The following is a 25878-nucleotide window of genomic DNA, read 5'->3' as shown; positions in this document are numbered from 1 at the left end:
AATATTGAATCTTTCTATCCGTGAACGTGGAACATTTCTTCATTTATTTAGTTTTTTTATTTCACTCATCAGAGTTTTGTAGTTTTCCTCATATAGATCTTGTATGTGTTTTGTTAGGTCTATACCTAAGTATTTCATTTTTGGGGTGCTAATATAAGTGATACTATCTTTTTAATTCCAAATTCCACTTGTTCATTGCTAGTATATAGGAAAGCAATTGACTTTTGTATATTAACCTTGTATCCTGCAATCTTATTATAATTGCTTATTAGTTCCAGGAGGGGTTTTTTGCTTTTTAGTCAGTTCTTTTTCATTTTCTTTATAGACAATCGTGTCATCTGCAAACAAAGACAGTTTTATTTGTTCCTCCCTAATCCATATGCCTTTTATTTCCTTTTCATGTCCTGTTGCATTGCCTAGAACTTCCGGTTCAGTGTTGAAAAGGAGTGGTGAGAGGAGATATCCTTGCTTTGTACCTGATCTGAGTGGGAAAGCTTTGAGTTTATTGCCATTAAATATGATTTTAGCTGTAGGGTTTTTGTAGATGTTCTTTATCAAGTTGAGGAATTTTCTCTATTCCCAGTTTACTGAGAATTTTCGTCACAAATGGGTGTTGGATTTTGTCAAATGCCTTTTCTGCTTCTATTGATATGATCATGTGATTTTTCTTTTTTTGCTGGTTGATATAATGGATTACATTAATTGATTTTCAAGTGTTGAACAAGGCTTGCATACCTGAGATAAATCCCACTTGGTTGTATTATATAATTCTTTTTATACATTGTTGAATTCAATTTGCTAATATTTTCTTGAGGATTTTGCATCTATATTCATGAGAAACAGTAGTCTTCAGGGTTTTTTTTTCTTGTAATGTCTTTGTCTGATTTTTGTCATTGGGGTAATCCTGGCCTCATAGAATAATTCTGGATGTATTCCCTCTGCTTCTACCTTCTGAAAGAGATTGTAGAGAATTGGCATAATTTCTTCCTTAAATGTTTGGTAGAATTCATCAGTGAACCCATCTGGGCCTGGTATTTTCTATTTTGAAAGGTTATTAATCATTGATTTAGTTTCTTTAATAGATATAGGCCTGTTCAGATTGTGTTTCTTCTTGTATGAGTTTTGGCAAATTGTATCTTTCAAGGAATTTGTCCATCTCATTTAGGTTATCGTATTTGTGGGCATAGAGTTGTTCACAGTATTCCTGTATTATCCTTTTTTTTTTTTTTTAAAGATTTTATTTTTTCCTTTTTCTCCCCAAAGCCCCCCGGTACATAGTTGTATATTCTTCGTTGTGTGTCCATCTAGTTGTGGCATGTGGGACGCTGCCTCAGCGTGGCTTGATGAGCAGTGTCATGTCCGCGCCCAGGATTTGAACCAACAAAACACTGGGCCGCCTGCAGCGGAGCGGGCGAACTTAACCGCACGGCCACAGGGCCAGCCCCTCCTGTATTATCCTTTTAATGTCCATTGGCCCTGTAGTGATGTCTCCTCTTCCATTTCTGATATTAGTAATTTGTGTCCTCTCTCTTTTTACTTAGTTAGCCTGGCTAGAAACTTAATGATTTTATCAATATTTTCAAAGAACCAGCTTTTCGTTTTATTGATTTTCTTTATTGATTTCCTGTTTTCAGTTTCTTTGATTTCTGCTATAATTGCCATTATTTCTTTCCTTCTGCTTATTTTGGATTTAATTTGCTCTTCGTTTTCTGGTTTTCCAAGGTGAAAATAATGTATGCATTCAGTGCTATAAATTCTCCTCTAAGTACTACTTTCAATGTATCCCACAAATTTTGATGTTATATTTTCATTTGTATTTTGTTCCAGATATTTTTAAATTTCTCTTGAGATTTTTTCCTTTGTTCTGTGTATTATTACTTACTGTAAACTTACTGTAAAACTACAGAAATCAGAACAACGTGCTATTGGTGTAAGGGTAGGTGTATAGATCAATGAAATATGATGTAACCTAGAAACAGACCAAATCACAAATGGTCAATTGATTTTTGACAGAAAAGCCAAGGTAAGTCAATAGAGGAGAGGATAGTCTATTTAACAAATACTGTTGGAACAGTTGGATGTACACATACAAAATAAAATAAAGAGCCTCAACCCTTTCCTTGTACCCTTCACAAAAATTAACTTGAAATGGATCAGAGCCCTGTACATAAGAGCTAAAACCATAAAGAACTAGAAGAAAATCTTTGATCTTGAGATAAAGATTTCTTATATAGGACATGAAAAGCACAAACCATAAAAGAAAAAATAAATTGGACTTTATTCAAAATTAAAAACTTTCAGTCTCCAAGAGGCACTCTTAAGAAATAAAAGACAAGTCACAGACTGGGAGAAAATATTTATAAAACACATATTTGGGAAAAAAACTTACATCCAGAATAGACAAGGAGTAACTGTAACTTTATAAGGACACAATTAATAAGTGGACAAAAGATTTGAACAGATAAATCACCAAAGATAGATGGTTGGTAAATAAGCATAATATTTTCGTCATTAGACACTATGGAAATGCAAATTAAAAACCACACTAAGAATACCTGACTGTACTATATAGTACCTAATAGGTACCATAGACCTGACTAGGATGACTAAAAAGATTTTTAATGATAATAATAAGTGCAGCCAAGGATGCAAAGCAGCTGAACTTTATACTTACTGGTGGGAATACAAAACTTTGGAACTTTGGTAGTTTCTTATAAAGTTAAATATTCACTTGCCATGTGACTCAGTAATCCCACTCCTAGATATTTACCCAAAAGATGTGAAAGCATAAAAGGTCTACATAAAGACATGTATCCAAGTGTTCATAAGGTCTTTATTCATAATGGCCAAAAATTGGAAGCAACCCAGATGCCTACATTCCATCCAATGGAATATGACTCAGCAATAAAAAGGAAAGAACTACTCATACTTGCAGTAACGTGGATAAATCTCGAAAGCATTGTGCTAAGTAAAAGAAGCCAGACATAAAAGACTATATGCTATATGATTTCCATTTCTGCAGAAGGCAAAACTGTAAAGACAAATTAGATCAGTGGTTACCAAGGGCTGTGGGTATGGGTAGAGGATTGACTGCAGAGAGGCAGAAGGGTACTTTTTGGGGTGATGGAAATGTCCTATATCTCTATTGTAGTGATAGTTATACTTTTTGTTTTGTCAGAATTCATAAAATATTTTTTAAGTGAATGTGACCTCAATAAACTGGAATGAAGAAAAACCAGGGAGTCTCACTCTATATGTTAACTGGCATAATCCAAAGGGGATAAATGTAAATTATAGTCAAAAATACAAGTGGAAATTTAATAGCTAGCATTAACAATTTTTGCCTCTTAAGCTTTTTATTTCCCAGCCTCATAAATGTGTCTCCTGGTAAGGACACCATTAGGAATCTTCAATAATCCCTATGCCTCTTTTAAGTGTGTTTCTCCAGCATGAAAAGGGAGACTACCTTAGGTAGGTAGCTCTTTGGCCAAGGTGGTCATGTAATATAAATATATTTAACAGAGTGTACAGAAAATTTGCTAAAACTGAGCCCAAAACATGTCTTCCAAAGTCATGTAGTACAAGAAAAAAAGAGATAGCAATATGTATGGAATGGCTTCTTTTTCATATTCAAATTTCACCTCCCTGCTAAACTTATCAATAGAGATATCCCCTAGTACTATGTATTTATCGTGTCTCAAACCAAGATTATTTTTTCTCCTCCATAATTTTCTACTTCTGTTCCCCTCCAAAAATTCATGCTCTGCCTTCTGGTTCCTTATTTTAGAGATAATGTCACCAGCATCTGTGTGGTCTCTCAGACTAGAAACATAGGTGTCATCTTTGAATCGTCTAATTATTTTGCTCATTGTTCTTTTGGACTGATTTGTTAAAGCTTTTTAGATATTAAGGATATTAGCTCTTGTCTGTCTTGTGTATGTGAATGTGTTTCCCAGTTTATGATTTACCTTTGTATATAGTGTTTGTGTGTGTATGGTATAGCCATTTAAAATTCTTATGTGTTAAAATTTATCAGTTTTAGGTATCTGTGTATTCAAATTTATCAGTAATTTTCTTTATCGTGTCTGGGTTTCATATCAAGTATAGAAATACTCAGGTCATTTTATTTGGTTAACATTGTGATCACAGGCCTAGGGCCTATGAGCTTTTCAAAACCTATAAAAATATTTGAGAGTGACATTAGCATCGTGGCAGAGTGAGTTGCTCCCTTTGTTTCTCCCCTCTAAGTTACAACCAGTAGGACATCCATAGACCAACAAAAGGATCCTCTGCACAGCACACCAAAAAACCTGAGAAATACATACATCTATACATCTGAAGGTGGGTGGATGGGACCTCGTGGAGGCAGTGGAACCAGGGGAGTAGCAGCAGTGGCTCCTGAGACCAGAGACTTCAGAAACTGTGGTGGCACTCACAATTAGAGGCTTCAAGAACCTCAGTGGTGCCCATCACCCAGCTCTCTGCCCCAGCAGTAGGACCTATGACCCTGGCCCTCCCAGCAGTGGAGGCTGCATGCAAGTGCTCCCAGCAGCGGTGGTGGTGCTTGTGACCTGAGGTTCCTGGAGCCTCTGGTGACTGGAGTCTCCAGGAATCGCAGCAGTGCCCAAGACCAGAGGCTCTAGGAACCGCTGCAACACCTGCAAGCCAGGTGCTCCCCCCATGGCAGTGGTGTGACCCTGGTCCACTTGGTAGCAGCAGTGACATTCGTGAACCCAGTGTCCCTGGCAGCACTGGTGCCAGCACCCCCAGAAAACCCAGGAGCAGCATCAGAGGCAGTGTGCATGGCAGTAGTCCCCTGGCCACAGCAGTGCCTGAGACCATGGAGAACCTTGTAGCAACAACAGTGGAGCCTGTGACCCTGGTGCCCCCCAGCTGCAGTGGTACCCACAACCTCAGCTCTTCCAACCCCAGTAGCAGCACCTGTGGACCAGACAACCCCTCCAGATGTGGCAGCGGTACTCCTGATCCCAGCTCCTGCTCCTCCCTTCTCCCCCCTTTGCCACATTGGGGAAACCCACAACTCAGGTGATTCCAGAAGCAGCAGAGGTCCTCACCAGCCCAGTGACCCCAGAGGTAAGACCCATGATCACAACAAAAGGCACAAGCAAGGCAAACAACCTTGGAGGTACAGGCAGCACAGCAAGGGCATGACAACACCTCTGGCAGAGTCAGTGGAGGGTGGAAAGTGTTGGCTCTCAACTACAACCAGAACCAGCTGAGAATCAAAGTAAATAAAGCCTTACCTAAATAAGAAAGGCATTAGCTACTACAAATGCACTGGCGGAGGAACAACTCTCTAGCATCATGAAAAATTTTGGTAACACAGTATCACAAAAAGAAAATTACAACTCTCCAAAATCCGAATTTGAAGTCATGGAGGATTGTGATCTAACTGATGGAGAATTCAAAAGAGCTGTCATAAAACTCAACAAGCTACAAGAAAACTCAGAAAGACAGTTCACTGCACTCAAGAATAAAATTAGTGAACAAAAGAAGTACTTCACCAAGGAGACAGAAACTCTAAAAAGAGCTGAAGAACTCAATAAATGGAGCTGAAGAAGAAAGTAAAAAGCATTGGAAATGGAGCAGACCATATGAAAGAGAGAATTAGCAACTTCAAAGATAGAAATCTAGAAATGATTCAAGTGTAAGGGAGAGAGAACTAAGACTTAAAAAAAATTAAGAAATTCTACAAAGGCTGGTCTGATGGTGTAGTGTTTAAGTTCATGCACTCTGCTTTGGCAGCCCAGGGTTCACAGGTTTGGATCCCCAGTGCAGACCTACACACCACTCATCAAGCCATGGTGTGGCGAGATCCCACATACAAAATAGAGGATGATTGGCACAAATGTTAGCTCAAGGACAATCTTCCTCAACAAAAAAAACCGAAAGAAATTCTGTGAGAAATATCCAACTCAATTAGGAAGTGCAACCTAAGGATAATGGATATCTCAGAAGAAGAGAGGGAGAAGGGAGCAGAGAGCTTATTTAAAGAAATAATATCTGAGAACTTCTCAAACCTGGGGAGGAACTGGATATATAAGACATGAAGCTAATATAACACCTAATTATCTCAACACAAAAAGACCCTTTCCAAGACAAATTATATTGAAACTGTCAAAAGTCAATGATGACAAAAGAATATTAAAGGCAGCCAGCGAGAAAAAAAATAACCTGCAAAAGAACCCCATTAGCCTGTCAGGAGATTTCTCAGCAGAAGCTCTGCAGGCCAAGAGAGAGTGGAATGGTATATTAAAAATATCATAAGATAAAGACTGTCAGCCAAGAATACTCTATCCAGAAAAGTTATCTTTCAAATATGAAGGAGAGATAAAGGCTTTCTCAGACAAACAAAAGCTGAAGGAGTTCATCACCCCTAGGCCTGCCATACAAGAAATGTTGAAAGGAGCTCTCCTACCTGAAACAAAAGGCAAAGGTATATGAAGCTTTAAGCAAGGTGATAAATAGACAGAATCAGACAATTACAATTTTATATCAGAATAGGTTAGTAAACAATTATAACATAAAGGTTAAAGGGAAAGAAAGCATTGAAAATAACTATAACCACTTCCATTTGGTAACAAACTCACAATACAAGAAGGGATACTTTGTGACAACAAAAACATAGAAGAAGAAAAGGAAAAAGATGGAACTTGCATAGGCAAATGAAGATAAGATCCTATCAGCAAAAAAAGGACTGTCTCATCTATGAGATCTTTTATCTTTTATAGTAACCACAAAGCAAAAATTCAGAGCAGAATCATGAAACATAAAAAAGAGGAAACTGAGAAGACACATTACAGTGAACCATCAAACTGAAATGGCAGACAGAAACACAAGGAAAAAGAAACAATGGAAGTATAAAGCAACCAGAAGACAAAAGACAAAATGTCAGTGTTAAGTCTTCATATTATCAGTAATTACCCTACATATAAATGGATTGAATTCACCAATCAAAGGACACAGAGTGAAACATGGTGTAGTCTATACAGAAGTCAAAATATAATTAGGTACATATGAAACCTATATAATGTTATAAACCAATGTTACCTTAATTTTTAGAAAAGACACAGAGTGGCTGGATAGATTAAAAAACAAGACCCCAAAATATGCTGCCTCCAAGAGACCCTTCTCAGCTCTAACGACAAACATAGGCTCAAAGTGAAGGGATGAAAGATGATAATACAAGCAAATGGCAACCAAAACAAAGCCAGTGTAGTGATGCTCAGATAAAATAGACTTCAAGCCGAAAAAGATAACAAGAGACAAAGATGAACATTATATAATGATAAAAGGGGCAGTCCATCAAGAAGACATAACATTTATTAATATATATGCACCTGAGATAGGAGCACCAAACTATATAAAGCAACTATTAACAGACCTAAAGGGAGAAATTGACAGCAGCACCATAAGAGTAGGGGTCTTTAATACCCCACTTACATCAATGGATAGATCATCCAGACAGAAAGTCAATAAGGAAACATTAGCCTTAAGTGAAACACTAGACCAGGTGGACCTAATAGATATATATAAAACATTCCATCCAAAAGCAGCAGGGTACACATTCATTCTTCTCAAGTGCACATGGAACATTCTCAAAGATAGACCATGTGTTGAAAAACATAAGCCTCAATAAATTTAAGAAGATTAAAATCATATCAAGCATCTTGTATGACCACAATCATATGAAACTAGAAATCAACTACAAAAAGAAAGCTGGAAAATCACAATTATATGGAGACTAAACAACATGCTACTGAACAACTATTGGATCAATGAAGAAATCAAAAATTATCTGGAGACAAATGAAAACACAACATACCAAAATCTATGGGATACAGCAAAAGCAGTACTAAGAGAAAAGTATATAGCAATACAAGCCTACCTTAAGAAACAGGAAAAATCTCAAATGAACAATCTAACACTACACTTAAAGGAACTGGAGAAAGAAGAACAAATGAAGCCCAAAGTCAGTAGAAGGAAGGAAATAATAAAATCAGAGCAGAAATAAATGAAATAGAGACTAAAAAGACAATAGAAAAGGCCAGTGAAACTAACAGTTGCTTCTTTGAAAACATAAACAAAATTGACAGACCTTTAGCTAGACTCACAAAGAAAAAAACAGAGAAGCCTCAAATAAATAAAATCAGAAACAAAAGAGGAGAAATTACAATGGATACCACAGAAATACAGAGGATTGTAAGAGAGTACTATGAAAAGCTATATGCCGACAAATTGGATAACCTAGAAGAAATGGATAAATTCTAGAATCATATAACCTCCCAAAACTGAATCAAGAAGAAGTAGAGAATCTGAATAGACTAGTTACTAATGAGGAGACTGAAACAGTAATCAAAAATCTACCAAAAAACAAAATCCCAGGACCAGATAGTTCTGCTGGTGAATTTTACCAAACATTCAAAGACGATTTTGTGCCTCTCCTTCTCAAACTTTTCCAAAAATTGAAGGGAAGGGGATGCTTCCTGACTTATTCTACAAGGCCAACATTACCCTGATACCAAAACCAGACAAGGAAAATGCAAAAAAGGAAAATTACATGCCAGTATTGCTGATGAACACAAATGTAAAAATCCTCAACAAAATATTAGCAAGTCAAATGCAACATTACATTAAAAGGTTCATACATCATGATCAAGTGGGATTTATACCAGGTATGCAAGGATGGTTCTGCATCCACAAATTAATGTGATACACCACATTAACAAAATGAAGAATAAAAATCACATGATCCTCTTCATAGATGCAGAGAAACATTTGACAAGATTTAGTATCCATTTTTGATAAAAATACTCAATAAAATGGGTATAAAAGGAAAGTACCTCAACATAATAAAGGCCATAGACAACAAACCCACAGCTAACATCATACTTAATGGTGAAAAACTAAAAGCTATCCCTCTAAGAACAGGAACAAAACAAGGATGCCCACTCTCACCACTCTTATTCAACATAGTATTGGAAAGTCCTAGCCAGAGCAGTTAAGCAAGAAAAAGAAATAAAAGGTATCCAAACTGGAAAGGAAAAAGTAAAACTGTCACTATTTGCACATGACATGATTTGATATATAGAAAACTCTGAAGAACCCACCAAAAGACTATCAGAAATAATTAATGAATACCGTAAAGTTGCAGGGTACAAAATCCACAAACAAAAATTGGTTACATTTTCATACACTAACAATGAGGCGGCAGAAAGAGAAATCAAGAATGCAATTCCGTTTACAATTGCAACAAAAAGAATAAAAATACCTAGGAATAAATTTAACCAAGGAGCGAAAGACCTGTACAGTAGGAAAAACTGTAAGACATTCTTGAAAGAAATCAAAGATGATACAAAGAAATGGAAAGATATTCCATGCTCATGGATTGGAAGAATTAGCATAGTTAAAATGTCCATATCATCTAAAGCAATCTACAGATTCAATGCAATCCCTATCAAAATCCCAAGGACATTTTTCATGGAAATAGAACAAAGAGCCCTAAAATTTGTATGGAGCAAAAGACCCTGAAAAGCCAAAGCAATCATGAGGGGGAAAAAAAGAGCTGGATGTATTCACTCTCCCTGACTTCAAGATAGACTACAAAGCTATAGTAATCAAAACAGCATAGTACTGGAAGAAAACAGACATACAGATCAATGGAACAGAATTGAGAGCCCAGAAATAAACCCACACATCTGTGGACAGCTAATTTTGGGCAAAGGAGCCAAGAACATACAGTGGAGAAAGGAAAGTCTCTCCAAGAAATGGTGTTGGGGAAACTGGACAGCCATATGCAAAAGAATGAAAGTAGACCACTATCTTACACAATACACAAAAATTAACTCAAAATAGATTAAAGGCTTGAGTGTAAGACCTGAAACCATAAAACTCCTAAAAGAAAATAGAAGAAATATAAGCAGTATGCTCTTTGACATCAGTCTTAGCAATATCTTTTGGAATATGCCTCTTTTGGCAAGGGAAACCAAGAAAAAATAAGCAAATAGGATAACATCAAACTCAAAAGCTTCTACGTGGCAAAGGAAATGATCAACAAAACAAAAAGACAACCTACCAATTTGGAAAAGATGTTTGCAAATCGTATATCCAATAAGGAGTTAATATCCATAATATATAAAGAACTCATACAACTAAATGACAAAAAAAAAACCGGATTAAAAAATGGGCAGAGGATCTGAACAGACAATTTTCCAGAGAAGATATACAGATGGCCAACAGGCACATGAAAAGATGTTCAGCATCACTAATTATTAGGGAAATGCAAATCAAAACTACAATGAAAGATTACCTCCTACCCTCAGAATGGCTATTATTAAAAATGACAAGAAATAACAAGTGTTGGAGAGGATGTGGAGGAAAGGGAACCCTCATACACTGCTGTTGGGAATGTATATTGAGGTGGCCACTATGGAAAATAGTATGGAGATTCCTCAAAAAACTAAAAATAGAGCTACCATATGATCCAGCTAGTCCATTTCTGGGTATTTATCCAAAGAACACAAAAACAATAATTCGAAAATATATATGCGCCTCCATGCTCATTACTGCATTATTCACAATAGCCAAGACTTGGAAACAACCTAAGTGCCCATTGACAGATTAATAGATAAAGACGATGTGGTGGGTGGGTGTGTGTGCACACAATGGAATACTCAGCCATTAAAAAGGATGAAATCTTTGCCATTTGCAACAACATGGATGGACCTTAAGGGTATTATGCTAAGCGAAATAAGTCAGATGGAGAAAGTCAAATACCATATAATTTCACTCATATGTGGAAGATAAACAAGCGAACAAACTTGTAGATACAGAGAACAAACTTGTAGATACCAGAGAGGGGTGGGGTTACCAGGAAAGGAGATGTAGGAAGGGCAAAAGGGGTAAAGGGGCACATTTGTACCATGACAGATGGCAACTAGACTTTTGGTGGTGAACACAATGTAGTCTATACAGAAGTTGAAATATAATGATGTACACTGAAATTTATAGTGTTGTAAATCAGTTACCTCAATAATAATTTTTAAATAAATAAAAAATACTTGTAACCTGAAATAAAATACTTTTGCTCCAGAAAGCAAAAAATTGCAAAATATAATTAAATGTTTACAAATATAACATAGCTTCATTAATTGTTAAATTTGGTATTCACAAACTTTTTTTAAAGTACACCCAGTACTTTGCTGTATCCCGCCTACTTGAATTTCAGTGGTTCTCTTATTCAGTCCCTTCTTTATATGCCTGCTGACACTGGCTAATTTCAAGACCCCTAAAGTACTACCACAGTATTCTAATTGGTCTACCCGCCACAAATTTCTAGGCTTTCCAAGTCACTCTTTATAGAATTATCATCCCAGCACAGAGGCCAGATTATGACACTCCCCGCATAAATGCCAAATTTCTTAGCATGACATTCAAAACCAAACATCTTAGAATGGCTTTCAAGACCCTATATAGTTTGCCATAAATCCAGGCTCCGTATTGCTTCTCTGAGCCGGCAGACCATTCTCCGAGCATTGCTGTGCTCTCGTGCCTCTGTTAGTGGTTTCTCACTCTGCAATGCCTATCTTTCTTAGCTTACCTGGAATTTTATTCTAGCCTTCAAAGCTCAGCTACTTGCGTTTTTCCTGATCCCTCAACTTTCTGCACCCCCCCCCCACCTTTGCAGTTGTGTGTGTGTGTCTGCCACAGTTCACTCTGTTGTGTTAAGAGTTGCTGATTTACCTATTAGTTTCCCAGCTGTTTTCTAGGAAGTTCCCCGGAGCAGGAGTCTTACCTGTATCCTTGATAGGACTGGTATAATACGTACTCAGTAAAAAGGCCATTGCATCAAGCTCCTTACCCTTCTTTCTTTCCCTTTTTTTAAGTCTTTTGTTGTTTCTGTTGTGTAACATATCACACTACAAAAGAGTATATAAAATGTATGTGAAGAATTTAAAATGTACCTTTAAAAAAAGTACCCACCACCTAGCTTAGAAAATAGAACCGTACGAGTATCTTTGAAACCCCCTGTGCACCCATTCAGTTACACGGCCTTCCCTGCACACCGCCCCCTCCAGATTAGCACTATCCCAAGTTTTATATTAGTGAGTTCCCTTACAGTTTCAATCCATATTTGTGTCTCTGAACAATGGTGTTTTGTTTTGTCTGTTTTTAAAATTTTGTCTGAATGGGATCAATACTGAGTGTATTCTTCTGACTTGATTTTTTCCTTCAACATTATGTTTTGGAGATAAACTCATGTTGTGTGAAGCTGTAGTGCACTGGTTTTCAATGTTTTATGGGGTTTCATTGTATAAGTAAGCAATAGTTTATTTTACATGTTATTCTCAATGGGAATTTGGTTTGTTTACATTTGGGGTCTATTACAAACAGTGGTGCTATGCACATTCTTGCAAATATCTCCTGGAGAACACAGGCAAAGCTTTCTATAAAGTATATAACTAGGAGCACAGTTGCCGGGTCAGAGGGTCTGCATATGTTTAGGTTTAACGTGTAATGCCAAACTGTCGTCCAAAGCGACTGCATTGATGCACACTGTCCGCAGTCTAGCCGGGAGACTCCCTGAGTCCTCCTCAGTGCTCGGCATTGTCGGTGCTTTTCATTTTCACCTCTTTGGTGGGTATGAAATGATATCTCCTGGTTTTAATTTTCATTTCCCTGATTACTAATGTGGTTGCTCATTTTTTCATATGTTTATTGCCACTTATGTTTCACCTTGTGTGAAATGCCTATTTTTGCCTTTAGTCCACTTGTCTCAGTGCCATCTAGTTAATGGACCTTTGTTTCCCACTGATCTGCGATGCCAGCGTTGTCTTAAATCCAGTAGCCATATGTGTGCAAAAGAAAGGACACTGTTTGTCCTAGCCCTTTGGTCTCTTTGTCCCTCCTGGGGCAGTACCACACCATTTTCATAACAAGTCTCCATGTATATAGGTCCTTTTCCCCTTCCTGTGCCTCGTGTGATTGCTGCCATTTTTATTTTTTAAAAATTCTGTAGAGGGATGGTTTGATTACTAGGCCAGCTTTCTTTTTATTCACAAATTTTAAAGTTTAGTTAGTTATCCACTTACCTCCTCTTCAAAGACAAAACAATTATTTTATTTGACTTTGACGGTGTTTCTAGCCTTTTGATGGCTACAAACTTAACATTATTCTAATCAAAGTCAAATAGATTCTTAAACTCTATTTTTGTTCTTTTCCTATTTTGTTCTTTTCCCATCCTTAAGAATAGAGTCCAGGGGCTGCCCCCGTGGCCGAGTGGTTAAGTTCGCGCGCTCTGCTGCAGGCGGCCCAGTGTTTCGTTGGTTCGAATCCTGGGCGCAGACATGGCACTGCTCATCAGACCACACTGAGGCAGCGTCCCACATGCCACAACTAGAAGAACCCACAACGAAGAATACACAGCTATGTACCGGGGGGGCTTTGGGGAGAAAAAGGAAAAAATAAAATCTTTAAAAAAATAAAAAAATAAAAAAAAAAAAGAATAGAGTCCAAAAGCCTCACAATTTAAAAAATGTATTTGTTTGTTTGTTTGCATCTGGGCTACCAAGAAGGTAAATTTGCTTTTCCTAACACTTGCAGATCCGCTGTAAAGGCACAGTTCTCATCCCCCTCCGGCCACTGGTGTTCAGGCTTCCTTATTGCATCTTACTTGCCTTCCTGCTGAAGTATCGTCGTTTCTCTTTGTCTCGTGGTAACCTGATTTTCATATTTGTCCATTTTCCCATCAGCTGCTGCCTGTGAGTTTTTGGACATTGTGGAGCTGCTGCTCCAGTCTGGCGCTGACCCCACTCTCCGAGACCAGGACGGCTGCCTGCCGGAAGAGGTGACAGGTTGCAAAGCGGTTTCTTTGGTGTTGCAGCAGCACACGACTGGCAAAGCTTAATCAGAAGACTGGAAAACCACAGTCTATAACAGCATAGGGCTTCAATAACGAAAGAAACCTGCAAAAATAATACTTCTTTTACCACCCATCTTTGGTATACATTGACTAATAAAATCAGTTCTGAGAAACTGGGATTCTGAAGTCTCAGCAATTCATTCTCCTTGCATGCATTCCGGCGAGGACAGTTTTGGTGATGATCATGTGTACTGTGCATAATACAATCCAATTCTGCTGAGCACGCTCTGAAATTTATCACTGTTCTAGAGGGTGGGGAGAGGAGGAGACACATCGTATTTCACAATATTAAACATGGCTGCTCTTTTAAAAAACATACAGAAGCAAAATATGACCAACAGTACTACACTGATAATTAGGGAGAGTTTCGTGAAATCCCAATATGGCAGAGATCAAATGATCTTGAGTCATTTTGTACAGCTGGTCTGAATAGATAGCTACAATAGTTAATCTTTGGGCAGACAGAATTGGGAAGACAGGAACAAAGAAGGGTGTTAAGAAAAAAGAAAGAAAAAGAGAGAAAGGGCAGAATTTTGTCATATAAGTGGTATAGAAGTCAAGAACAACCAGATTTACTCAAAACCTTGGACATTTTAAAATAAGATTCAGGGGCCAGCCCTGTGGCAGAGTGGTTAAGTTCGCGCGCTCCACTTTGGCAGCCTAGGGTTTCGCCGGTTCGGATCCTGGGCGCAGACATGGCACCGCTCATCAGGCCATGCTGAGGTGGCATCCCACATGCCACAACTAGAAGGACCCACAACTGAAAATACACAACTATGTACCAGGGGGCTTTGGAGAGAAAAAGGAAAAATTTTTTTAAATCTAAAATAAGATTCAGTGACTTCACTCTAGGATTGAAACAATCTGGAGAATTCACTGGTTAGGTCAGGATTCCCTAAACCCACCTTCACAGAACAGGGAGGAATTTCCCTCGGGCTCTTTTATTTGGCTGTAAGTCCCTGTCGCGTATGGCAGCAGTCTTGGTAAAGGATCTCAGGCCCAAACTGTTAGGCCTCTTTGGGTCTACTATGAAATCGCTATAATGCCCCAATGCTTAGGTATGATACAAGTTAGTTCTGGATACCAGGAGAGTTTTTATTTTTTGTTAAAAGCATAGACAAGTATGCCACAGTTTTTATTTGAAGGACAGACAATTATGCCTGTTGAAACTGGCTCCCTACATTTTTCCCTTTTAAGCCTCAAGAACTCCATCTGGGGGAATTCCTTGACATTTGTTATTATATAAGGAAAGTAGATGGTTGTCGTAGGAAAAGAAATGAAGTAAGAAACAAGTTGCAATGCAAAGATGACCATTTAGAGGATAACTTTTCTAACATGTCACTGTTAAGATAACAAGTAATAAACTTGCTTAGTGGAGCCCTCAGCAGTGGGTAAGATTTTCACTAGCTCCAGCTCAGCAGTCCTTCTGGAACAGCCCCTTCAGAGCAGAAATGAGGCAGGTTAATGCTGCTTATTTTGTGATTTTTCTATCCTAACTTCTTGTTTTCTGAGATGTAAACCTAAACCATTCACCAAGACTGTTCATTTTTTAAATGACGTCTTAATGATCTGTGGAAGCGACGTGTGTGTTAGCACATAGTGACATGCCACTGTGCTTCTAGTAGTCTTCTCTTTGTTATCTTGTTCTTGTCCCACAGTCCCAGCTACATTGCAACCTATTGTTTAGCTAAACTCTTTCATGTTCCACTTTAATTGAAGGTGTTTTAAGAAACCTTATTCATTAGTAATAGTAAAAGTGACCAAGATGTTTCATGCAGCTTTTAACTGGTAGTACTTTGTACATTTTTAGGACATGAGCAAATCAAAAAGTGCTGATTCGTTTCAGATTTACGGGGTAGTTATCTGAGCAAGAAGCTGTCAAGGAGCTCCTTTCTCATCTCTCTTTTGTAATCTGACCTTGATACTTCTTAGAAAGTTTTTTATAGCCTGTTTTGCCACATCTAAAACTATACAGATTGTTTTTAAGCAAAGAATACAACTTTTTATTAATCTTATTTTAAAAGTTTCAAATTTACATTCAAAGCTATTACTAAAAGCAGTAGTCAGCTTAACATTTTCAAGTGCATTCTAAAATCAGTTTCCAAATCTCGATTCTTTTGTCACCAGGATCTGAATTTTCAAAACCCTTACTATCATATAACAATCTCTGGAGCATCTCCCTGTGCCTTAAGAGGAAGATTTCATCCATAAATGTCAGAGAAAACTGGGTTGTGGTTTGTTTTCCTTCCCCTTAAATTACTGAATTATTATGTAGCGCGTCACACTCAGCCAGATCATGAGTTCCATCGCCAAAAGCTGCAGGAGTTCCCACCAAGAAAGAATGCAAATTTACTGCAGCAGAAAGCCAGCTAACTTCCCCAGATACACGGTGAACCCTGTTTTCATGTAGTTCAGCAGGATGAAACTAGGACATGCTTTCATTTAATCTAAGTTTGGTTCTGCTATTCATGAGTTTTTTTTCCTGGACAGATTAGTAATGTTCAAGCCAATCAGTATTTTAAAATATCATAGAAAACCTTTTTCTGAAAGTTCGTTGCTGGTCATAATTCATTAAGAACTTCAAAATAGTTGTTCAGCTTTATTTGTTTAGTATTAGTGGGATTGGAATTCAGTTTACCTCATCTTTGGTTCAAACTTTCTGATTTTTTTTTTTTTTTGGAGGAAGATTAGCCCTGAGCTAACATCCACTGCCAATCCTCCTCTTTTTGCTGAGGAAGACTGGCCCTGAGCCAACATCCATGCCCATCTTCCTCTACTTTATATGTGGGACGCCTGCCACAGCATGGCTTGAGCAGTGGTGCCATGTCCGCACCCGGGATCTGAAGTGGCGAACCCTGGGCAGCCAAAGCGGAACGTGTGAACTTAACCGCTGTGCCACCGGGCCAGCCCCTAAACTTTCTGATTTTTTATTTTTAGCCAACATGAGTATTTTAAAAATTCAGTCACCACTGTGTTCTCAAACTGGAAACAAGTGGCATTGGAGGAGTCATAAAGTAGTGGATAACTAAAGACCTTTGTCAGAGTGGTTGAGTAATACTATGAGTAGTTACTTTCTGTCACTTTACCACCTGCATTTTCTAGACTGTTTATATATTGCCTTTCTACCCTACCTCATTCTCAATTCCACATTTATTGTATTGTCTTGTCCTCCAGCCGCCTTTGTAGATGTGTTTCTACACATAACAACATACCTAGCCCTATTTTCCTGTTTTTAAGAAAGAGAAAAAGGAAATTTGTTGCTTTTTCTTTTTTTCTTTCCTGAAGATATTGTGATCAGAACAACACTAACAACTCTTTCTGTGTTTAATATTTATTCATGACAGTCGTTTACTTTGCCCTCTACCAGCTAATCTAAGAGGTCCTGATTACCTTCGTGGTAGTCTTGCTACACACTAGTGAAAAATGAGGACTAAATAGAGATCATATAAACAAACCTTAAAGAGGAGGCAAGGAAAAGTATCTGAGCTGCTGTTATCTTCAAAACTCTTGCTTGAATCTACTAAATCAGTGTTCCTAACTCTTGGGGAGTTCCAGGTCACTTTGAAAAACTAAGAGCCGCTTCCCCTGGAGCATAGTGTGTGCATGGAATTTGGAGGAGTTCATGATGTCTTGAAGCCCACCTATAAATCCCATTTAGAACCCTTCTTTCTGGCTCCTTGTTACTGTGTTTCAGGTATGAGAAATCTTTTGTTGACTGACCCAATTTTCATAGTTTTTAAGTACTTCTGCCAGATGATATATGGGGTATTGCCATGCCTATTGGAAAGAATGGGAAAAGCACTTTTTTTTTTAACCATTGGACAAAATTTCAACAATATACATAGACTACAGTTTTATCACTGATCACCACATTGGGGAATTTTTAAAGAGGCAATGGCCAAAAAGTTGGACCCAGACCTGTTTGGCCTTTGATTCTGCTGCAGGGCAGAAATGAGCCCGAGTGTTCGATACTGTGTGATTAGTGATGGCTTTTTATATGCATTTAGCTTTTTTCACTTTTCACAATGCTTTCATCATCTCTCCACTGTAACCCTATAAATTGGTAGTGCAAATATTAATGCCACTTAAATGAGGGTGAATCTGGGACAGAAACAGCTTACTTAAATGGCCCAAGATCCCAGAGTAGAAGGAGAGCCCAGTTAGGACCAAGTCTGCTGAGTCTCAGTCCTTCCTATGAGACCGCAGACTCATGTGAAGTTCCCCAGCTCTTCCTCCATTCCATGCACAAGTATTTCTTGAGAGCCTACTAAATGACAGGCATTGTTCTAGGCCGCTGTCATTCCCTGTTCCCATTATCATGGATATTTAAAAGTACTTAGACACTGCTACCTCAAGCTATGGCATGAGGTATCTTGAAAAGTCTCACAGAAATTAATAAATTACCAGTCAAAAACTAACTAAATCTTTTAAACCTATTATAACTGTGACTTGAATAAAGATGTAAGAAGTCAGCCAACTGGCCACACACTGTTCTCTCTTATGCTTGTCAGGTAGAAAAGTAACAACCAAAGCATAATATCTGGAATCGTATCTATTATCTATTTTTTTAATGTTTCAGCATTTTCCAGCTAAAAGGTTGCCATAATCCAGTGAACCTTTCTATTAAATAGGTATTTCTTAGCTTCCTGCCAGGTTTAACTACTTGGCTATGGGTTGTTATTCCGTGTCCAGTACGGCCTTTCTGAGGATTAATGAGCCAGGTGTGTGGCTGCAGCTGAGCTGAGCCTGGGCTGCGGAAGGGGCCAGTGCCCAGGCCAGCACGTGCTTCAGTTAACCAGGAAGACCTTGAAGTGTTTATTTAACATTGAACAGTTGAAACTTAAGGCTTTCATCGAACTTTAAGTCCTTAAAAGATCCCCTTCATAAATAAATGTTTATCTCAGAATAGGTGTGTAACCCACCAGCCACAATTTAGTAATGAACATAATTGAGCATGAGTGAATTTCAAATTCCAATTCCTAAATTTTGGGTGAAATGTTTTAATATTAGTTATAACACTATATTTGACCAATTCTAAAGCACACATTTTTTCACATTTTAACGTGTCCAAAATTGGACATCTTTTACAAACAATGGCATGTCATAGTTGAATTGACAGCATTTTCTTTCTTAGTGATACATAAATTAATGTATCTTACAATCAAGATGTCTTAACCTCAATGACATAACAGTAATTACACGATACTTTTGTACAGGACTTTATACATCTTAATTGAACCTCAGAATAATTGTAAAATTAGAAATAATTGTCATTTTCTCTATTTTACAAATGAGGAAATTGAAACTCAGAACCGTTAGGCAAATTGTCCAAGGTCACACAAATAGAAAGAATAAAAATGCCCATCTTTATATAGACTTTATTGTATATAAAGCACTTCTACATACGTCATCTTATTATTTTCAGAATCAAGGTGATGATCCACGCCTTTTGTGATACCAAGGCCAAAAGTTTTCCTGCACCACATTATCAGGATAAGCTAAAGTGAAAACGAAGTCAGCCGCACTCGGAGATGCGTTCCCGAGCCCCTTCACGGATGTTGCCTGTGCGCACTGCACATCCTCCTTATAAGAAGCCTTCACTGCAGTCCTTTCTAATCGCGTGATTTGAAAAATTTTTATGATCATTATTAGAGCTTTACCTTGAGCATCTCTAATTATTCCAGTAACCACAGTTCCTTCATCAGATTTGGGGTCAAAGGATAGTGATTATCAGACTGAAGAAAAAAAAAGCTTCCTTGTTATCCTTATCACCTAACATTTATCATGCACCCAGTATGATCAATTTCTCGAATACGCATTAATTGGCATTACACTAAAGGATTGAACAGGAAAAGCTATTTAACCTCATCTTTACTCACTTATCCTTGAAATATTCTTGTCATGCTCCTCCCTGAAAAGCAGAACTTCAAGGCTTGATCCTTGTGTAGATATCATAGTTACGGGGAGTTCATGGCTTTTTATTTCTTACTGTGTTTACTTTTACATATAAATTCTTCAAAATTTTCTTGCCTATGTTTTGTTATATCACTTTTTCTTGGCACAATTATAAAATAAATCTTATTATTTTACATGTTTTACTCTCCCTTCTTTTGGGAGTCATGTACTGGAGTCACTTCTGAGGACAGAATTCCTTCCTCCAGCAGCGGAAAGCCTCTCAGCCCCAAAAACCAGATGGGGATGTTCACCAGGCGCACGCTGGTTTGTACTGGAGACCGACCCTTCCCTGCTGCTATTCTTCCCACGTGTCTTAAAAGGAATGAACGTGAGTTTGCAGGAGAACACTGAGGTTACAAACCAGGTGGGGCGCGTCCACGGAGCTGCCCCCGGAACATGCATTTGCCTTGAGGTGGAACTGCAGGCACTCGGTGTGGGTTTCTCTTATGGTTGGGAAAATGACCATTTGAACCTAACACTGCTGAATGCAGCAGCTGAACAGGAGGAACCGTGAGGGCCTTATGGAACAGAGAGGTGCCTTTCGATGGGCTGCCCTAGGCAGCAGCAACAAATGCATCACCCGCACTGCAGCCAGAATTTATTTTTCCTCTCACTTGCGTAGCAATCCTGGTTTCCATTTTAATATTTAGAAGGTAAGTTCAGTTGATGGACACTTTGTGTAATAAAAAGCTCTTTTAAAGTACGTGCACACATACACACACAGGATAAAAAGTGGCACCGCCAGTGCCTGTGGCTTTCATGGAGTACATTTGTAGAGCCCAAAGCTTAGTCCTGGATATGTTTATAGCACTTTAGCTCCGTTTGTGAGTTTGGAACCCTTCCAAAAAAAGAAGAGAACGACATATATTATTGTTTATAATCTGCTTTATTCTGCCAAACCTTGACTGAACAGACCTGTGGATTGCTGTTTAAATCCCTCAGTGCCTTTAACTACCGATGCGGAGAGTGGTTAATGTGCATCCTCAACGAAGCTTGGCATCCACTCCAGGAAATCACTTTAATTGAGAAGCATTAAATGTTAAAATGATTCTAAAAAAATAATAAAGCCAGCACACATATTGAGCATAAAAGTCCCGGCCCGTCAGTAATACAGGTTCTTGGTTATCGTATTCCTCCACCCTGGGTGAGCTTTAAGCCTGCAGTTTGACAGGTGTCAAAAAAGTGACTTTCAATTCCCTAGGTCACTGTCTGCAGGCAGCCACCCATTAGCTGGCCGGTGAGCAGGCAACCTTAACGGGCTCCACTTTAGAGAAGGGGAGGGAGCTGTCAACTTTATAGATGTTTGTTCTTCTGGAATAATAAGCTGGTCCCAGCTGACCAAAATAGGAAATTTAACCCCAAAGTCCTTGCCTGGGCTTTCCATTGCTGTGCTGAAGCCATCTGTTGAAACCTATTTACCATTTTAATGGCCTTTTTAAAAAACTGCTTATTTCCAACTCCAAGTGTATGCCAAGAGCACTTTTTTGGACCTATATTTTATCTTTCATGAAGCAAGTCCCAGTCTTTCCAAAATCCCCAAACTCCTCCCAACCAACAGGAGATTCTGGTCCAGGCTGGCAAGCACGTGAGAGAAAGATAAATCTTTAACACTCTCCCCGGCTCTAGAGACAGCCCAGCCTACATCGGCCTTGAAAGCTCTGGCCGGTTCAGAGGTCTGCTAAACAACCTGGAGGATGAATGAGCCACACCCCAGGAGCCCCTCCCGTGAGAAGGGAAGCGTGCATCCTGTCAGGGACAGCCTATGACTTCTTCATTTCATTACAAAATAGCATTCCAGTTAATAACATACTTAAATGCACTTTTTGTGTTTAACGGGGGAGATGGCCAAAGGAAGAATCACAAAGGAAAGGTCTCTCAAGGAAAATCCTGAAGTCACATTGGATAAAAATGAGAGAAGAAAATGAATGAAAAAGTCATAGAGACAAACGTTGCATGCAAAAGCCCACGCCCACTTTCTCTGAAAGGCTAGGATGTACTCTCCTAGGGCAGGGGCTATCATTTGGAAGACCTTTATTTAATCGTTTGGTTGGGTTATTTTTATTACTCCTTTTACAAGTATGATAATAAAAAATTCTCTCTTCCTAATGATTTGGCCCCATTTTATAAACATTGGTGTTTTTCTTCCTCTTAGCTCACGCTGTGCCCCAGTAGCAGGGCTGACCATCGCTGACTCCCCTGAGGCAGCCACGACCCAAACAAGCACCCAGACTGAGCCCCATCCCTCACCACCCCCGACAGCCGGCAGGGGACCGATGAGGAAAGGCACCAGGAGTTCCAATGATAAAACTGAACTAGCATTCTTCTCAAGAGGTGTGGCAAAGGGACGCAACAATTGTCCGTTTAGACTCTAAGGGATAATTTTTAAGCTATGTCTCAACTATCAAATCCAAGGAAATACATTCAGATACATTGAGGATAACCTCTCTTAGGATTTTACTTCTAGCCTGGCCATTGGCTAAAATGTATGTCACACTGACCTGCCTTTGGTCTCTTTCTACCCTTTTCTGATTTTCGCTGAGTAGAGTCCTGGCCCAAAAAGAAAGAAGGCTAAGAGAATTTTCCACTAAAACACTGAGTGTTGAGCCGCCATTTGCTCTCCTGAGTTTGTGTCTTATTTCATTCTTCTGGCCAGTGGTTTCTTTCTTTATTCTTTAAGCAGCTGTCCTTTTGAAAAGCTCCTGTCAGAAAGAGAATCACAGTGCTCAGGAGCTGGTCTCTAGGGACCAAACCAAAAAGAGGACCAGATCATCTCTTTCCTTTGTGAGCCGAGAACACATTTTATAATTTCAGAAAGTTCCTAGATTTGCATTGTGGTGGGGCTGTATGCACAAAGTGGAAAGGATCAGTGAATTGTCAGACTGATGTACTCAAAACAATTATGAGTGACAACAAAGACTCGATATAGACAGGCTGCTGGTGAGGGCTTTGAGAATGGAAGACTAAAGTCATGGCGTACAGTGCATATACTGGCAGAATCCTCAGGCCCCATTATTAGTGCCTCACGGATACTCAGATGAGTACATTTAGGAGCAACGGAGCCCTTCACAGCCACTTTGCAAATTTCCCTAACCACCAGCCAGGGACTGAGCTAGTGAAGAAAAACTAAGTCCTCACGTACAGCACCTCCTGTGTTCCTCTACCAACACCCCACTCCCATCCGATGCTCTCATCTTCACCCTTCCTTGGTGCCTAACCCAGTAAAGTCCTTTGGCTTTCTCAACCTAGTAAAATATTGACCACAGAAGATGATACGGCAAAGGACCATCAGCCCCTTTCCTTGATAGCAGAGATTTGGGTGTCCCCTAAAAGACCTTGAAGCCCTCCAGGAATCTCACTGAACATCCTGCTGGGAGCCGGTGTCTTTCTGTTTAGTGAGTAGACTATGGGGCAAAAGTGGGTCTAGGACTCACGTAGAGTCAGCACAACCTGATGGTAGCCTTAGACTGAGAACTCAGAGGCCCAGCACCCAGGCCCCTGCTCTGTACCTAAGCAAGTCATTCTTGTGTGTAGTGCCACACACAAAATATGATGGCAGAGAAGTGGCACTACTACTGTCTAAGGGATCTCAGAATACTTCACCAAGTACTCCAGGATAACTGAGAGCTAAACGGGATGGATGAGTTTTCTCTGCCCATTCTCCTTAGCCGGTCTCTATCAGCACTGTCCAATAGAACTTTCTGCAGTGATAGAAATGTTTTATATCTGGTGTGTCCCAATACAGTAGCCACTAGCCACATGTAGCTATTGAGCACTCGAAATATGGCTAGTGTAGGAACTAAACTTGTAGTTTAAAATTAATCAACTGAAATTTAAAGAGCCATGTGTGGCTGGTAGCTACCATTTGGTCAGGGCACCTCCATTTGGATCTTCTCTTCAACCAAACAAAACTAATCACTAATGGAAAAAGCCCTCTCTCACTTTCCCTGGATGGAACCTGAGGTCTAAAGATATCCTATGAGTTTCATTTATTTTTTTTAATGAAAGAATCTCTGTGTTGCTCTTTCCATTCCAGCTAAACTTCAGGTCCTGCTCGCTGATAAAGCCTCGTGCAGGGAAAAAACCTGAATGGAGGTTTTCCTGGCAAAGCTTGTCCAGGAGCCCTGACGACTGATGAGGTGTCTCTATTCCTCTGTCCACCTCTCACCCAAATAGAGACACTTGCGCCTACTTTCTCTAGGGGGAACATGTGTAAGTGTGAAGGACTTTAAAAATGCAACCGGGCAAAGAGTGACTAAAATGATGTGGTCAGAGGGTTTTCTCTGCCCATTCCCTAAGTCTCAGAGCAGAGGACTCAGCCCCAGAAAATTGCTATTAGAAAGATCAGAGAACTTCCTCTAATCAGCCCTTTATTGAGCAGATCTGGTTTTCCTGGTTGTAAGTAGTTCTGGCATTCAGAGTTGTATTTGGGGTTTCCTCCTGATGATGAAAGGATCCCATGTTACCTCAGCTTCTTATTCTATTTATGTCAAGAGAAAAAACTTCCAGAGAACCAAAAGAAAAGCAAGACACATCGGCGTCTAAAGAATTTCCATATTTATTTGACATAGTTTTACCATACACATCTCATGCCAACACACAGGAGGCACATACAAACAAACGCACCAGATCTGTGTTCCAAAGTCACATGGCAATAAATAAGGATGGGTGGGTCCTTTTTTTTTTTTTTTCTTTTTTTTCAGGAAATGAGACCATTTCTTTTTAACTGTACAAAATTTACACGGTGAAGGGTGAGGGCAACAATCCAGAGCTTAGGGGATCTGGGGCTTTAAGGTCTGAATTCAAGTTCAGAGCAGCTTCTGGGATCCTGCAGCCCCGAACCTGGCGTTCAGCTGAACACAGTCCTCGAGTGGGGAAGTACAAATGATTCTTGTCTCTAGGTGGGCAGCAGATGAGCATGGGGGTGTCCTTCTCTGTCCACCTGTGCTCTGCCTCCCCAAGCGAAGGAATGCTTGGCGCACCTCCCAGACCTGCAGCTGTCTCCTCACCAGAGCTAGCAGCATGAAACTGTGCTTTCAGTGTGGTCCTACCAAGCCGTGTGTGGGTGGGATGACTCTGCCATGCTCTCTCTTTTTGGCTCCAGTCACCGTGTTAGACCAGTTGGAGCAACTCCTGCAAAAAGGGCCAATGGACCAATCCAAGAAAGAGAGAGCCAGTGATGTGCTTTTGATTTAGCTTTCAGCGTGCCCACGGCCCTTCAGCAGCAGGCAATAAAACAAAACTCATTTCCGCTTAATTGAATTTGTCTTCATCTCACCGTTTCCAATTTTTAAAGTGCAATGTTTAAAAATGAGCCTCCTCAGGCCTTCCAGCCCCTGCTGGCTGAGGAGGTATGGTCATTATCTCCATGGTTATAACCAAGTTGTCAGGAGTGGCATGTGGGAGGTGTGGGAGTGTGGGCGCCAGGCAGCGCAGGGTCACATGGCCCCCAGTGGTTAGCCTCGCTGAAGCCGTGAAGCCTCTTCTGTGAGGAGGCGGTTGTTAGAAGATAACCAGCTTGAGCTTCAGAGATGGTCATGTCTTTTGTTCTACAGATTTCTTAGACTTCTTGCAAAGTGAACTTAATTATGAAGATCTAATGGCCCCCAGTGATCTTATTAGATTTCATGTTTTACATTGGCAAAAAAAAAAGAAACCTTTTAAAGACACTGCCAAATGCTTTTCTTATGTCATAATGTCTTCTTTCCCTGATGCTTTACCGTATTAGTTTGCAGGAATAATGTTATCATATGGTAGTTGATTTTCATTTTACATTATATTCATAACTATCAGATGAGGCAAGAAAGAGAAAGCACAGAGATAGAAAAGAGTTTGCCTCAGGCTGCACAGCAAGTCCCTGAAAGGAACCGGGCTTCCCAACAATGTGATTTACCCAGTGGGCCAGCTTAGTGCTTGCATTTGGTATTTCCTTCATGGTTTTATTGCTTTTCAGCAAATATAGATTCTTCCATAGCCCCACACGT

At 39.4% G+C, this 25878-nt stretch overlaps 1 protein-coding gene across 4 annotated transcripts in view; it reads left to right on the top strand.

The window, feature by feature from the left end:
* The window catches only part of ACBD6 (acyl-CoA binding domain containing 6), a 180622-nt gene extending 166561 nt beyond the window's left edge, over nucleotides 1-14061 (top strand). For all 4 annotated transcript variants that reach the window (XM_023640650.2, XM_070267827.1, XM_070267828.1 and 1 more), the window contains one exon: nucleotides 13773-14061. In XM_023640650.2, the coding sequence (XP_023496418.1) occupies nucleotides 13773-13927 (155 nt within the window). In that variant the 3' untranslated portion in view covers nucleotides 13928-14061. The remainder of the gene's footprint in view (nucleotides 1-13772) is intronic.
* Nucleotides 14062-25878: the final 11817 nt, after the last annotated feature.

This window comes from Equus caballus, chromosome 5 (assembly GCF_041296265.1).
Source record: "Equus caballus isolate H_3958 breed thoroughbred chromosome 5, TB-T2T, whole genome shotgun sequence".
NCBI lineage: Eukaryota > Metazoa > Chordata > Mammalia > Perissodactyla > Equidae > Equus > Equus caballus.
The sequence above is the reverse complement of the archived record's forward strand: the minus strand, read 5'-3'. Positions and strand labels throughout refer to the sequence as shown.